Below are 15,746 nucleotides of genomic sequence, written 5' to 3'. Positions count from 1 at the left end.
ATTGAAACCCATCCGCTGATTTGATGACACTGTTTCACCAGCTCACAATCTATGTACCTATACTAGCAAAAATAACTCCACAAGATGTAGTCACTCATTGTGTTTTTGAAATTGGATATTTAATTTATCCAGAGGTAAAATGCCATTCTTTTATCAATGAAGACAGGTTTTGAACCCATAATTGGGAAAATGTGAACTCAGAAAATAATTTCATGTTTGAGTTACTATGTAATGCTTAAAGGAAAAAAAAATATCTTCTCTTAATGTGAAATGATAATGCTTGCCTAATTGTTTATTTTTCCAAAATGTTTTGAAATTACTGTCTGGGTCTGGGGGGAAGGAGAGTGGAGAATGTGGATTTCACATGTGGTGGAAAAAGCAGATTATTGAAGAGTTAGAATAAAACCTTTAAGAACCTTTCCTGGGCAGCCCTGGTGGCTCAGCGGTTTATCGCCATCTTTGGTCCAGGGTGTGATCCTAGAGACCCCAGATGGAGTCCCACGTTGGGCTCCCTGCAGGGAGCCTGCCTCTCCCTCTGCCTGTGTCTCTGTCTCTCTCTGTGTGTCTCTCATGAGTAAATAAATAAAATCTTTTAAAAAAGTAAGAGCCTTTTCCATCTCTGGTGGGGTCACAGAGACAGAGATGTCTTAAATGTTGGTGGGAGAGGATGTGAGGTATATTCCTAGGTTTTTAAAATTCTTTTTGATGATTCTCATTAAAGAGTTCATTCCTTCTTTCTTTTAACACACTTCCATCTAAACAAAGCAAACCAACTTCTTTGTGCTATAGCACAGATCAGTTTTTCCTGGTTTTCATGTGGAGATAAAGAATGGCTGTTGCCAACCTTTAAGCCAAAGTGCTCAAAGATTCAGAGCTCACCTCTTGGCATCTTCCTCCCAGGGCTCATTTAATATTTTCTCAAGGGCTTTACTTTCCAGTCTACATCCCATGTTTGTGGCTTTCTTCTAAGCTCCTGTCCTTTGTATTTCTCTAGCCCATAATCAAACAAATGCCTTAGTATCTAAAACTCTATTACCACGAACATACTTTGAGACCTCAAGGTAAATAGACAAAAAGCACTCTCAACAATTTGCCAGGGTAAAAGAGCTCCTCATACTGAATATTTTAGGAATGTCATTCCATAGTTAACTCAGTCAGTATTTATTGAGCACTTATTATATGCCAGGCACTGATCTAGGCAACAGAGGCAATGGGGAAGAGATTCAGATTTAGTCTCTTCTCACATTCTGCTTATGCTCTCTAGGAAGAGACATATTAATCAAACCAAAACAATCGTGAACTTATACAAAGTACTGAGAAGGAGAAGGTGCCCTTCACTGGGAAGACTTCAGGGAAGTCTTCCTCATGTGATACTTAATCTGAGATTTGAAGGTGGGGTCTGGGGAAGGGCACAGGTAGCAGAAGACAAAATATCCCAAGCCCCTGTGCTGAAGTGGAGCATGGGTAGTATGAGGGCAAGAACATGCTAGAAAGGTGGAGTGAAGAGCAGAGAGCAGGAGTGAGAATAGCGTGAGATGAGCTGAGAGAGGTAGAAAGGGTCCCTCACAGGCCTTGTAGGTCACACAAAGAGTGCTCTCAGTGTCATCTGAACCATGAAAGCCATCTAGGAATCTTGTGGGGTGGGGAATAGGAGGGTGCGGTTAAGCAGGGAGAATTGTGTGATGTGATCAGTTTTGTCTTTTATAAAGATTGCTGTGGCTGTATATGGGCAAAAGGAGAAAAGGAAGCCAGAGCGACAAGACCAGTTAGGAGACCACTGTCTAGTCCAGGAAAGAGGATGATGCTGGTTGGGTGTAGGTTGGTGGGAGGTGACATGGAAGGATAGAAAGAGATGAAGGATACATAAATTGAATTGTAATACTCGGGGACTGCAAATGGGAGTGATAGAAAAGAGGTGTCAAGGGTAACTCAAGGAGGGCTCACATATGTTATATCCTTTGGCAATTTAAATATTATTAGTTTAAATTTTAGATTATTCAACTCTATTCATAATCCTTGATAGCACAGCACAACAGAAGTAATTCTAAAAAGAAAGTCTGAAATCATTCTGTGCCTCAGATCTATTATTGGCAAAGTAGGTTACTGTGAGCAAGATGAAAAATTGTTGAGTATCTCTAAGGATCCAAACAACGGAGAAAAGAAAAGTATTTATAACTGTTGATTTTGTCAAGGCCTCATTGAGACCCCGGGAAATGTGTTTGTTAAGGCTCACTTTCAAAAAAAGTACCACAATTATCTTTATTTTCAGTATTATTTTAGTTCAATTCTCTATGTCTCTAGACCCTATAAAAAGAACGTTAAAAAAAAAAAACACTTAAAAAAAAAAGAACTTAAGCTTATCCCTACACTGCCACTCCAACACAAATCACCATTTCCTTTCATCTTGCTTTAACCAACCACAATATTTTCCCATGTCAGAAAAACCTTCCAGTGTATAAGAGGAGCCTTTGGACCGTGTGTGTGTGTATATAAGCCTGTTCATGCCTCTGGGATCCCACGATAACACAGTCGGCTCACAGCCTAAGCCAGGTGCCCAGTTTCCATCTGGACTCCTGACAAACTGTGTGGTCAGGATTTAGAAATCAGAAATCTGGGAAAGGTGCAATGTGATGGACACAACCACCCCAAATACCATATATGTTATCACCATCATTTAACACATAGTGCAGGAAATCCTGTTCTTTGCAGAAGAACTTCAAAGAACCACTTCTGGTTCTCCTGGGTAACATTTATTTTTTTCTTTGCTAACCCCAAAGCGCAGACAGATATATATTTTCCTTCTAGTAAATTGCTGGTGACACTCCATTTCTTTCCTGCCATCCTCAACCCATTGTCCAACTGACCTCTCAAATTTCACTACCCTTCTAGGCTGAAGAGCTATGCTTAGCTGTTTACCGAGGCCCACTTACTTACTTGGCTTTCCACTGCACTTTCCCTTTCTTTTCTGGGCTCTGAATTTCTCACCTTTTAGCTCTGCCATATTGATGAGACAACTTCTGCCCCTGTGAATCTGCCTCTGTCACTCCTTTTGTCCCAGTGACTTTCTTTTCTAGAAAGAGCTATCTTTTAAGATAGCTTTACCTTTCATGTTTTACCTTACTGTTGCATTTTAAACAAAGAAACCTTCATTTGGGTCATCAGAAATAAGCACATGATATTAGTTCCCTTAAGTGACTCAGATGTCTCACTTATGCCTTCACTAGTTTATTCATGCAGTGTATATTTACTGAGTGCCTACTGTGTCCCAGGCACCATGAGAAAGAGAGAGATATGAACACAAACATTCTGCATTCTAGAGGAAGACAGTGAACAAATAAATGGACAAGCAGTCATTGTTCTGTATTCCATTATTCCATAAAAATTGTTAGAGATTGATTTTCTGAAAATGCAGCTGAAAGTTGCAACCTAGGCTTTTAGCATTGGATTCTAGACACCCAGTCATATGTTCCAGTCATCTATCCTCACTCTCCAGGCAGTTGAGCTTGGGTCATGAGTACCCAGATTATGATTTGGAAAAGTAGTAGTTTCCTGGGGAGAAAAAAAAAAAAAAGTAGGTGGTTGGCCACTCTCATAGGGCTGTAAAAGAAACAATAACCTAGTGTGTGTGTCATTCAAAGCAGGATGCCGAGCACCTCTTCACTAAATCATAGTATTGTGCACTTACCATGGAAATCATTTTCAAATGCGGTATGTATCACACCAAGTCAGAGAGGATATGCACCAAATGTCCCTGATAAAACCTCACGTTGGGATGGTGACAGTGATTAGTGAACTTCAAGATATTTTGTAGTGTGCCTTACTGTTAGGGTAAATAGTTATTTTTCATCTGCTCGTAGTTGTAACTTATAACAAGATGGATGGATCCATAGCTTGCCAGAAGCCATAACTCTTTATTTAGTTGACATGACCAGATTCCCAATTTCGTCCTCTGAGAGCTTGAGAGTACAATAAAACATTGACTTCTGACCATCCTCTTTGTCTTCTCTGGGCAGAATATCTCGATGCATAACACAGTTGGTGGGGCCATGGCGGGGCCCGGAACTCACCAGCTTGGCAGCACCAGAATGCCCAACCATGACACCAGCGTTGTGATTCAGCAAGCCATGCCGTCACCCCAGTCCAGCTCTGTCATCACTCAGGCACCTTCCACCAACCGCCAGATTGGGTAAGGAGACTTCTTCGGCTGTCTCTAGGGTCTGGCTGGAGCTCAGAGAGTGTTCTGGACCTTCTCCTTGTTTCTGGTGCTCAGATTGGATGAGATAGAAGTTGGTGTTCCTGGCAGTGTGATATCACCTGGCACCTAGCGTGATGCTTTTAACGGGAGAAGGGAGGGGAGTCCCCATTTGGTGGAAACTGTCTGATCCTGAACTTTGGGGAGCAGAGCAAGTCATTCTGTGTCTTCGTTTCTTCAGATAAGATTTGTGAACTTCAAGATGACTAGAAAACATGTTGGGTGTTATGGAAAGCAGAGCATAATTTTCAGGACAAATGCTTGAGGATGGTAGAGGGAAATTTCACCAGCTCACTTTCCTCCCCAACACAGTATGTCCCTTTTTTCCTAAGATCTGCTGAGCCCATCCCCTGTGTCTTCTACGTATTTCCATTTCTCCTTCCTCTGATTATCCTTCTTTGCTTCTCTTCCTTGTTAATACCTTCTTATTGCTCTCCCCTTCTTCCTCTGTATTGGTCCAGGCTCATTCCTGGAGTAGACAAAACAAAAAAAGCAAACCCTTTCCCCCTCATTTATGTAAAAAAGACAATACTGTGGTGTTGAGCAAAATTGGTATAAAAAGATCCTGTCAGAATCCCAGATACTCTGTATTATGGGATAGAAAGAGTTTTCACAAAAAAAAAAAAAAAAAAAAAAAAAAAAGAAAGAGTTTTCACTTCTGAGTCTCATGGGACAGCTCTTAGCCCCTGGCTACTCAAGAGTGTGGTCTGCGGACCAGCAGTCAGGGCATGACCCCTGAGCTTTCTCAGAAATGCAAACTCTCTGGCCTGCTTCCTTATCTTCAGGATGATGGTGCCGTGTCTTCTTTCCACCCTCACAAGAGCAGAGTGAAGAGGAAATAAAAGATTTAAGAGCAGTTAGGTTCTTAGGAAGAAAACGTAGTAACTTAAGCCAGAGAGCCCTGATAAATTTATATTGCTGGAAGCTGAGAACTACTTGCTGTATATTCCCAGAATTCTCTCTTTAAAATAGGAAAGGGAACTTCCTGTGTTTGGTATGTGCATCAGAATTTAGTGTGAATATCAGTTGAATATTAGATATGGCAATTAAAAAAAAAAACCCTAGAAGCTGACCCACAATTTGCCAGTGTGTCTTTCCTGCTTTGTTTTGTTTTAGTTTTAAGATTTTTTTTTAAAGTAATCTCTACACCCAAGGTAGGGCTTGAACTCACAACCCAAGACCAAGAGTCGCATGTTTTACCAACTGAGCCAGCCAAGTGCTTTCCCAACTTTGGTTTTAATGCTTCTAAGAATTTCAGATCAAGAGTGAGTATCAAGAACAGCACTGGCTTATTCCTCCTTGGAGTGCTTTAGAAGGGGTACCTTGTCTCTCACATTTCTCAACTTACCAGATGGGTTGTGATTTGTGAAGACCCATCATTAACAAATGAGAGCTGTGGGCAGTGACTGTTTTGTGAGTTTGTCATGAGTACATTTGATTTCCCATTAAAAAACATAGGATATTAATCTGGCCACTTGAATGCTTGGCTTTGTTGGAAGAAGCCAGTGCTAAATTAGCTAGCATCTCTGTTAGATATTTCTTTTCTTTTCAGATGACTGTGGGAGCAAATATTGCCACCATCTGAAGCAAGAACCTATAATATACTAATGGGGTGGGTTCTTTTAAGACAGCATCTATATCTCAAGGGACTCCTTCACTCTAGTGGTTTGGCTTTGGGCAGACAATTCAGTTAGGCCTGCTAATTATAATTATTTTATTTTTCTTTCAAGGGGGAAAAAACATAAAATGTGTTGGAGTTTACTAGCAGTTTTATAACATTCCTTCCCTCCTGGAGTCCCCCTGCCTTCCCCTTACCCCTACCGCAACTACCCTCTTGGAGGCCCTTAGGATTCAGCCATTGTTAGTACAATGCTGGTTTTTGTGAAACAATCTTTTAAGGGTTAGCACTAAATTCTAAGATGGGTGTTGACTCTGTCAATAATTTACCCAGCTGGCCCAGGGCTGTAGAGTTGGGTGACATTTCTAGGCTGTATCACTGTGCCTGGATGGGTTGGAGTGTTTCTCTGGTACATGTGACCTCCCAACCCACTCCATCTTCTCATTTACTCCCAATCCTGGGGTGTTGTATGTCTCTATTGGTGTGTTCTAGGAGATAATTGTCACTTTTGGGACTCTGTCTCATTGCCAAGCTTGAGAGAAGCTGTTTCTTTTCTGCAGAGCCTTCCTTCCCTGTCGTGCTTACCATGTTGATTCCAACCCACACATCCTGTCATTTCCATTTTCTCCATGTGACCCATCCAAAACCTTGCCCGGATGGCCGTGGGGGCTCAGCAAGGAACAACCCAACCCATCTCACCAGTGGATTCAGAATGAAACTCTAGGTGGTAACATTTGGGGATGGTTTGACTCTTTTATTTCTCCCAGCAAAGAGGAAATGAGTACTTATTTTAAAACATGAGTTCCCTCTGGAGACTGTGTCTTTAAATGAGCATTTGAAATTGCAGATAGATTTTTTTTTTGAGACTGCACAGAACCATATTGTAGTAATATTCTGATTTTTATCACAACCTCAAATATTTAAGTGTCAAAATCTGGCCAAGCCACCTGCAAATGTTTGCCATGGCTACTGGCCAACAAAAACAGCAAACAGCAATGAAAGTCTTCATTCAGGCTCAGCGCTTAAGCTGCATCCAGGCAGGGAGGCTGGGACCCACCTGTGCCCACGCACGGTGCTTTTTTGCTGCAGCCAGTGGGTGTGTTCACGACTGGAACTCTGTGGGAGAGGGAGAGGGCCGCCTGTCTTCTGCTCCCCCTTTTTCCTTTCCTTCTCCCAGTGCTTGGCTTCTGCTGCCAGCCTTACTTTTGCTTTCTTTTCGGCCCCTTCTTTTATGCTGTATTTAAACTTAGAGGCTTGAATGTACTGAAAGTGGTATTGACAAGGAACGGATTGGAAATGGGAACAGTGTCTGGGGAAGATTTTAGGGGGACTAAATGTATGCATTTTTGTAAGCATTTGATTTTCATACTTTTTGAGCAGGCACTGAGCCAATGTAGACTAAAATGGGTGGAAATGCAAAAATCCAAAGAAACAAACTTAAGAGTAGGGGGATAAGCAACACAGGCAACTTCCGTGCTATCCCATATCACCCCCTACCATGCCCTCTGTCCAGTTCTGTCAAAGTAACGCTGTTATCCCAGTAGAAACTGGAGGTAAGTATAAATATCCCAAATTGCACTCGTGTGGTTAGGCAGGCTAGAAAAACACTCGGTGCTAGAGAGTGTGGGAGGCATCCCCAAACTAGAGACTACTTGTGCTTAGTCAGACTGGCAGACACTCTGTCGGGAAGAGTGTCTTTGGCTGATTGATGGTAGCATTTTAGGAGATAAGTTTTCCAGATGGAAAAAAAAAAAAGAGTTGAGCCATGGGCTGTGGAGGAGACACGTGAGACAGAAAACAAGCATGTGTTAAATATAGATGAAATCGATTCAGCCTTGGACCAAATATGTGGCAGATTCCATGTGGTATCTCTATTGCAGTCATTTTTTATTAGATATCATGTAACAGGCTCATTAATTCAGGATTAAGTCAGCAGAACCTGGGAAAAATGGTGGATGAGCATGTAGTGGTCATGTGAATTCCCTAGCTCTGTCTCTTACTCTCTGTCTCTTTCTGCATGAGACATTTTTGTAGGAGCCAATAAGCAGTTGAGGAGGTGGCTGTAATCTTAATAGATCCCAGCTTTCCTAAAGAAGCCTATTTCTCTTTATGGAGTAAGTATGAACAGGTAATTCATGCTCAGTAATTCTTTAGAAGAGCAATGAAGTTAGTATAGAAAGTGGAGATCCACAAGGATGGACATAAGTACAGAATTCTGATAGGTTGTGGGAGGCACTGCCACTATACTCCAGACATTTTCTTCCTGTGTTCTTTTTGTATTCCAAATGTTCTACAAATTTACTTCTCATAGGGATTTGGGCAAATAAGCAAGCTTACAGAGTTATTGGTGAAAATTATTTGATTGTAATAGTTTATGATATAGAAGTGTTCTATTCCTAATATCAAAATACCCAAGCACTCCTACCAAGGCTTATATATGGACAGAAGATATCTGATCATTGTGGAATTTTCTAGTTAAGACATCAGGAAACTTGAAAATATGGTCAACAGCATGCATATATGAAGCCATTTATGTATGAAATTCCTCCTTGATTTTACATCACTTATATTCCTGGCATGTATATATCCATGTCTGTGTGATGTCTAAACCCTATTTGCATGGGTTTTTAGCCATGTAGTGTATAGACCTAATACTTAGCCAGAAATTTATATAAAATACCATAGAAGGAAATCTTGTATTATGTAAGAATAAAGAGAAGCCTAAATCATAAATTTATATGATCATAAAATATGCCTCATCATATTTTGTGATAAATATCATAAATTGTGCCTCCTTTCACCTCACTCTTTCTGCAGTTATTTCTCTTATCTCTTTGAGATCCCTGATACTATGTATCACACAGAGTATAGGGTAGTATAGCTCAGTGGATGTGACCAAGGGAAAAAATTAATAATAATAATAATAATAATAATAATAATAAAAGCTTGTTATGTCTCAGAGCATGTTGGTGTCAAAAGCAGTGCTACCTTTTCTATCAGAGTTGCACAACTTTTTTGTAGGAGTTGGTGTTGCTGTTTGAGATGGGAATGGTGATTGAGGATTTTTGTGTCTCAGGAAAAAAAAAAAGAAAGTCCGTAAATGACTGTGTCACAGAAAAGCAACATTTAAACATTTAAAGAAGACTTTAATCAAACAGTTTTTTAGGAATGTGCTTGTTCTGTAAATGCAAAGGTGTGTAAAATCACTATGAAGAGTTTTTTTGAACTCTGCAAACCAAACTGAGCATGATTAAGACTGTCACTGTCTCCCCCCCACCCCCCAAAGGCTGCGGCTGGTGACATCGGGCCAGCTTTCTTTCTGCTGGAGGCAGCAGATCAGATACCCAGGTTGTCACTGGCCCCCAGCCGTTGGCCAGGATAGCTTGAAGACCCCCTTGAGTAATTCAGAAGAGAAGCCATTACTTCCTGCTCTGTGTTTTGCTGAGTATCATGGCTATGAACATTGCTTTATTGTTAGAAAGTTGCTGGATCTTTCACAGCCCCAAGAACATTTACGAGGGCCCTTCAGGGGGATGCTTTCTGGGAGGGTTGATGGACTTAACCATATGGCTCCCGTTAAATCCCATGCAGAGCCTTGAGAAATTACCTCTGACAAGGGGGCCAGCAGCCTTCCACTCACAGGGTTTTATGTGTGGAACGAAAAATTAAGTACTGATACTTGAGGAAATATAAGGTTTCTTAACATTCAGAAGTTGTAATACCACATGGTATTATGGCCAGATGAAGGGGGCAGAGCCAGAACACCAGAGCACATGACTGTATATTCCAAGGAGAAGAAAAATATCCTTGCTCTTGTCTCAGAATCAGGCTTTTGCCTCGGATTCCTCAGGTGAACTTTCTAGGTCTTGGTGCTTTAGCTCCTCACTCCAGGTGAGGCACAGCAAGGCTGGTAGCCTAGTCAGTTTAGAGTGATAAAACAAAATACCACAGACTTTGGTGGCTTCAACAATACAGACATTTATTTCTTGCAGTTTTGGGGACTTGAAAGTACAAGGTCAAGGACCTTGGTCAGATGATTTGGTCAGAAGGTGCTCTTAATGAGGACCTTTGTACTGTCTTGCAGACAACTGCCATCTTGCTGTGTGCTCACCTGACCTCTTCTTTACACTTCATGGAGTTGGGGGAGAAGAGAGAGTTAGTAAATTCTGGTATTTCTTCCTCTTATAGGGACATCAATCCCATTATGAGGACTCGACTCTCATGACCTCATTTAAACCCAATTAATTCCCAAGCCCCCACCTCCTAATGCCATCACATGGGTGGGGGGGGGGGTTAGTGCTTCAGCATATGACTTGGGGGAGTACACAAACTCAGGCTATAAGCAGCTTGTGTAGTTGGGAGGGAAACTTGGAGGTCACTCTTCAGTGGCTCAAACTTTTTGTTAGAAAAGCACTCAATTATCAGGCTGACAATGAAGACAAGGAAGGAAGCTGACATTTATCCAACATCTATTATGTGCCAGGTACTGATCTAGCATAGCATGTTGTTTCCTATAATTGTCCAAGAGCCCAGAGAGGCAGACATTATTTACTCCAGTTTTATTTCTCAAAGAAGAGAAGTAACTTGTCTGACATCCTTCAGCCAGAGAGATAAGCAGAATTTTGAATGTAGGTCTGTTGGCCTCCAAAGCACATGCTTTCCCTGTTCTTTTTTTTCTTTTCTTTTCTTTCCCTGTTCTATGCATAGCTGTCCCAGTGCTGTGGAAGACACATGAGCTTGTCTGACCCTTTGGGAGAATCTTCTACCCATTGGAGTTGGCTAATGCTCAGTCTGTCTGGTTCCAGTGTGAAGAGCTTCTATGCTTTCACACACCTGCAGAGTGGTCAAGGGCAGAGTGAAACACCTTGAGTTGTAAGCAGCTGCTTCAATCCTCCAGGAGAAAGATATAGGAGGTCCCTAGTTCCTAAGGAAGGGAGATCAGGGACTATCTTGAGCACATAGAGGCAGAGTTGGTCTCTCCTGGAAGAAACCAGCTGGCCAGATGCCCTCATTTGTAAGAAAACCAAAGTCCCCACAAAGAGTGACTGATCTTTTTCAACCATTTGGTTGCTCCACATTTGGCTTCTTCATTTGAAGGAAGACCCCCGTATCCCTTGCCCAGATGAACTATGACTTCCAGACTTATTCTGATTCCTACTGTGGATAAGTGACTTTGCCTGTGACCTCCTCTTGGAGGAGGATTTCATTTCTAGATCTTATGAACAGAAACCCTGCCCACAGAGTTCCAGGAGCTTCCATATGAGCCTCTCTGTGTGCATCTGCCCCCCACCCCATTTTTAGAAACAGATAGGCACTGATGAGGGTCTGATTCTAGAGAAAATAACCCAGGATCATTCAGTCTGTATCCATCATAAATCTAAACAGTTGTTCTTTTCTGCAGCATATTGAAATGCCTGGAGAACAAGAGCTTGCCCAAAGCTAAACTATGTTATATCAGAGTGGAGTCTTGGAGAAGTATTGGCCATGAGTTCAAAGGTCATAGGTTTAAGATAGTCCAGAGTCTGCCATTTAAAAGGTTTGCAGCCTTGGCCAGGTGTTCAATGTCCCTGGGCCTCAGTTCCCTCATCTTTATAAGGAAACGTTAACCAGATGATTGCAAATCAGTCCTAGCAGCAAAATTCTCGCTCAGTACTTCTTTCTGTCTCAAATTTATTTTCTCTTTTATTTTGCTTTCTCCCAGGAGCTGAGTTTGGTAAGATCTCTAGGTTATGTGTTCATGGATGTGTTCACATATCACTGTAGACAAGAACATAATTGGGCTTGGTAAGGCTTGGGAGGAGGCCAGTGCAGTCAAACAGAGGGGTCCAACATATGTAGCCAGAGATACCTGATTTCTGGGCTCAACTCCTGGGTGAATAACAACAATTTTATAATTCTGTTCCATAGAAATGAACATACCCATTTTACATTTGAGTAAAGGGAGGTTAAGAGATTATGTAACTTGCCCTAAATGGTATAGTTAATAATGAAGGGCAAGAGCCAGAACTATAAACCAGGACACCTACACTGCATGTTCAATGGGTCTAAATGAACTTGACTTCCCCAAGGTTTGGTTTCTTCATTTATAAAATGGAGAGGTGTCACTAGAAAATCCTCATGGTCCTATTTAACACTAAAAAAGTAGTGATTTTCATACAAGTTTAATTTTGAAAACTGGGCAGCCCTGGTGGCTCAGCGGGTTTAGCGCCACCTCCAGCCCAGGGCATGATCCTGGAGACCGGGGATCGAGTCCCACATCAGGCTCCCTGCGTGGAGCCTGCTTCTCCCTCTGCCTGTGTCTCTGCCTCTCTCTCTGTGTGTGTGTCTCTATGAATAAACAAACAAAATGTTTAAAAAATTTTTTTGAAAACTGCTTGGCAAGGCAGGTTCTTTGGGGGCACAGTGCTTCATGCATGGCTATGTGTAGTATTCTTCTTTGCATTAATTTTACAAATAAATTGTTCTTTTATTGTCACTTTGCTAAAAGTAATTATTGTTAGACTCTAACAAGAGGAACACCTAAACAATGGCATGATAGTGAAAGATATAAAACAAGTCTGATGCGAGAAACCTGGACAATGATCTTGCCAGAAGCATCTCTGTGGGAAAATGCAATTCATTATCTTTTTTTCTGGCATTTTCATTTTGGGGGTTATTTTGTGGAAGACTTGAAACATGGGGCTTTAGTTTATATTAATATTCAGTGTTTTCCTAGAGGTAATCCTTGGATAAGGCTCCAAATAACTAGACAATGGGGGTTGAGGATAGTATTTCCCATGATATAAAATGCAGTAATTAACTGTACTTTTCTGTACTTGTCATAGTTTATACATGGGGATTGGCTCAATATTTCCTGTTTTCAGGACCAGAAACATGGTGCCTTGTTGGCTCACCACTGTAGGTTTCACATAGCTCCTGGTGTGATGTTTAAAGAGAGCCCCAGGACTAACTGTAATCATTCCTTGTTGAATGCCAAAAGGGGTATTAACATGGGGAAATGATTAGTTTGTGTAGTGCTCTGTAAGGTAAGTGTGTTAGGAGAAATGAATCTGATAAAGCAGATCTGGTCCTTTGTAACTGGAAGGACACTTTGTTCTTTTGAAGACTGAGCATGTCCAGGTCTCCGTGGACATTTCTGATCACTTAATGGTTTTCATATTCTCAAGTACTGTATGTCTCATAAAGTGTGAACAACTCTCTTCTGAACTGATTGGCAACTATTTTCTGAGTTAAGGGAGGACTGTTCTAAGAATTCGCAGATAGTCCATGGTGCCCATTGCATATACCATGTATTTATATCATTGGATATCCTGGGATTCAAAAGATTCAATAAGCTCTCATATATTTTTCAATATTAAATCAAATGTATTTTCTCTACCATCACTTTTTATATCACTTCTAATGAGAATTGAGTTAAAGATTATATAAATTCTGTGAAGTTTAGCCTTTGTTGGGATATGAATAACACATAAACATCCAGTTTGGTCTTGGATTTTGGATATAAAGGGAATCCTTGATATTGAATTTCAGTCATATCCAGATGAAATTCTATGTCAGTGAGGAACAGAGCAAAGTCATTGCTGGAGACTTAAAGCCATAGCTGGTGGTTCTGACTTTACCACTTACAGGTTCTTCAAACAGACCCTTTGACCTCTCTGGGCTCTACTTTTCCATCTTATAAAAAGAAAGAATGGAACTATATTGTCTAGTAACTGCCCTCTTCCAGCTCTTAGGAACAAGTCAGTTTCTTTTCCATGACTAACACTCTACTACAACACTGCTTGGCTGATATGGATTGTGGAAGAAGAAATTCCATAAAATAGATATGTTCAAATTTAGTAGGCAGTCTAGTAATCTATTTGCCTTGTATGTTGTGCTTTTGGTAAATATTAACGTGAAATTCCTGTAGAGTAATAAACATTCCTAATGGTACCAGACACGTTTAAAAGAATTTGGAGTTTTATAGTTTCACCCCCTTTGGCAAAGTGCATTTGGGCTGGTGAATAGGCCGGTAAAATCTGTAAAATGATAGGACCCTTGTGAGTGTGGGATAGAGACATGCCGGCATGTGCTGGGGTTGCTTTTGCAGGGTTGCAGAAGTTTTCAAAGAACAGACGGCCCTAAACATCTTTGAAATGCCAGAAATGACTTCCCCAATAACCATAGACCCATCATATATTGGTTCAGATATGGTAATTCACAAACCAAATGCACAGCACTTCATAGCTGACCTCAAATCTATTATTTTCAGTCCAGAAAACTCAGAAACATTTTTGACACAATAATCATAATGACAAGTGCAACAAGAAACACCCATCACCAAGTCACCAAGCCACTGAACATTTGTCAAATGCACAATGTTGTTCTCAGAATCTGTAGGGACTGGAGGCCAAGCATTTGGCAGACTCTCAGGGATCACTGTGTAGCATGACATCTCCTCTCACTTTCCCCAATGTCTTGCTTAAACTGAATATCTGAAGAGATACAGTGTTAGTTGTTGGATTAAAGAGAAGTAGAGGCTGTTTTCACTTCAGTATTGTTTGGATAGTTTGAATGGAGCCATATTGATGAAACTGTAAATTCAGGGAGACCAAAGTCTACCTCTAACATCTTTCTATAACCCTATGCTGAGCCAAGGTATATTTTTAATGACAAAACTAAACAAAAATGCAGCTTTATAGATGCATATTCCAAGTTATAGCCTCTCAAATACATTGCAAGTGTGAATTTAAGAATAGGGGCACCTGGCTGGCTCAGTTGGGGGAGCATGTGACTCTTGATCTCAGGGTTGTGAGTTAGAGCCCCACATTGGGTGTAGAGATTACTTCAAGATAAAATATTTTTTAAAATTTAAATAATCCCAACTAAACTACACTGTTAAAGGAGACAGGGCAATTTTAATATTCAGTTATATCCGAATGTAAAGTGGTGTGTGTGTGCATGTCTCTACATTCATTTTTTTAAAATTTTTATTTATTTATGGTAGTCACACAGAGAGAGAGAGTCAGAGACATAGGCACAGAGAGAGAGAGAGTTAGAGACATAGGCACAGAGAGAGAGAGAGAGGCAGAGACACAGGCAGAGGGAGAAGCAGGCTCCATGCAGGGAGCCCGACGTGGGATTCGATCCCGGGTCTCCAGTATCGCGCCCTGGGCCAAAGGCAGGCACCAAACCGCTGCGCCACCCAGGGATCCCTCTACATTCATGTTATAATATTTTGCTTTACTGAAATGTAATGTAGGTCATTTGACGTGTATATTATCTTTTAAAAAATATTTTATTTATTCATGAGAGACACACAGAAAGAGGCAGAAACACAGGCAGAGGGAGAAGCAGGCTCCCCTTGGAAAGCCTGATGTGGGACTTGGTCCCAGGACCCCAGGATCACAACTTGAGCTGAAGGCAGCCACTCAACCACTGAGCCACCCAGGTGCCCCTGACATGTATATTATCTTATTCAATACCCTTGAAGAATTGTCTTGGGTATATTCTGTATATTGTACAAAGTATGGTTTTTCATGATGCCTTGAATGTCCCTATCATCTCTAACATGACAATAAACTATACCAGCACCTTGGAACCATTTTTAAAGAGTAGCCCCAGTGACTGACAAGTATAATAAGATTAAAAAAGAAACTCACGTAGATTCACATTAGCCCCTTTACCTAATTTTCAGAAAATTGAAACAATTTCCTCATTATCTAGAAAATGACCATTTGGATGATGGATTATGTTTTCAAGAGGAGCCACTTTTTATTTCTCTGACACCTTGACATATTGGCATGTGGGATGACATACTTAGGTGCTAATGCTTAAGTCCCTGGAGGGTGGTGACAGCTGAATCTGAGAGCCCAGGAGGAAGAATCAGCTCAGGTG

At 41.0% G+C, this 15,746-nt stretch overlaps 1 protein-coding gene across 12 annotated transcripts in view; it reads left to right on the top strand.

The window, feature by feature from the left end:
* The window catches only part of CREB5 (cAMP responsive element binding protein 5), a 494,733-nt gene that overhangs the window by 239,844 nt on the left and 239,143 nt on the right, over positions 1–15,746 (top strand). For all 12 annotated transcript variants that reach the window (XM_072783642.1, XM_072783643.1, XM_072783650.1 and 9 more), the window contains one exon: positions 4,014–4,186. In XM_072783642.1, coding sequence (XP_072639743.1) covers positions 4,014–4,186 — 173 coding nt within the window. The remainder of the gene's footprint in view (positions 1–4,013; positions 4,187–15,746) is intronic.

Source organism: Canis lupus, chromosome 18 (assembly GCF_048164855.1).
Source record: "Canis lupus baileyi chromosome 18, mCanLup2.hap1, whole genome shotgun sequence".
In the NCBI taxonomy this organism is placed as follows: Eukaryota; Metazoa; Chordata; class Mammalia; order Carnivora; family Canidae; genus Canis; species Canis lupus.
The sequence above is the reverse complement of the archived record's forward strand: the minus strand, read 5'-3'. Positions and strand labels throughout refer to the sequence as shown.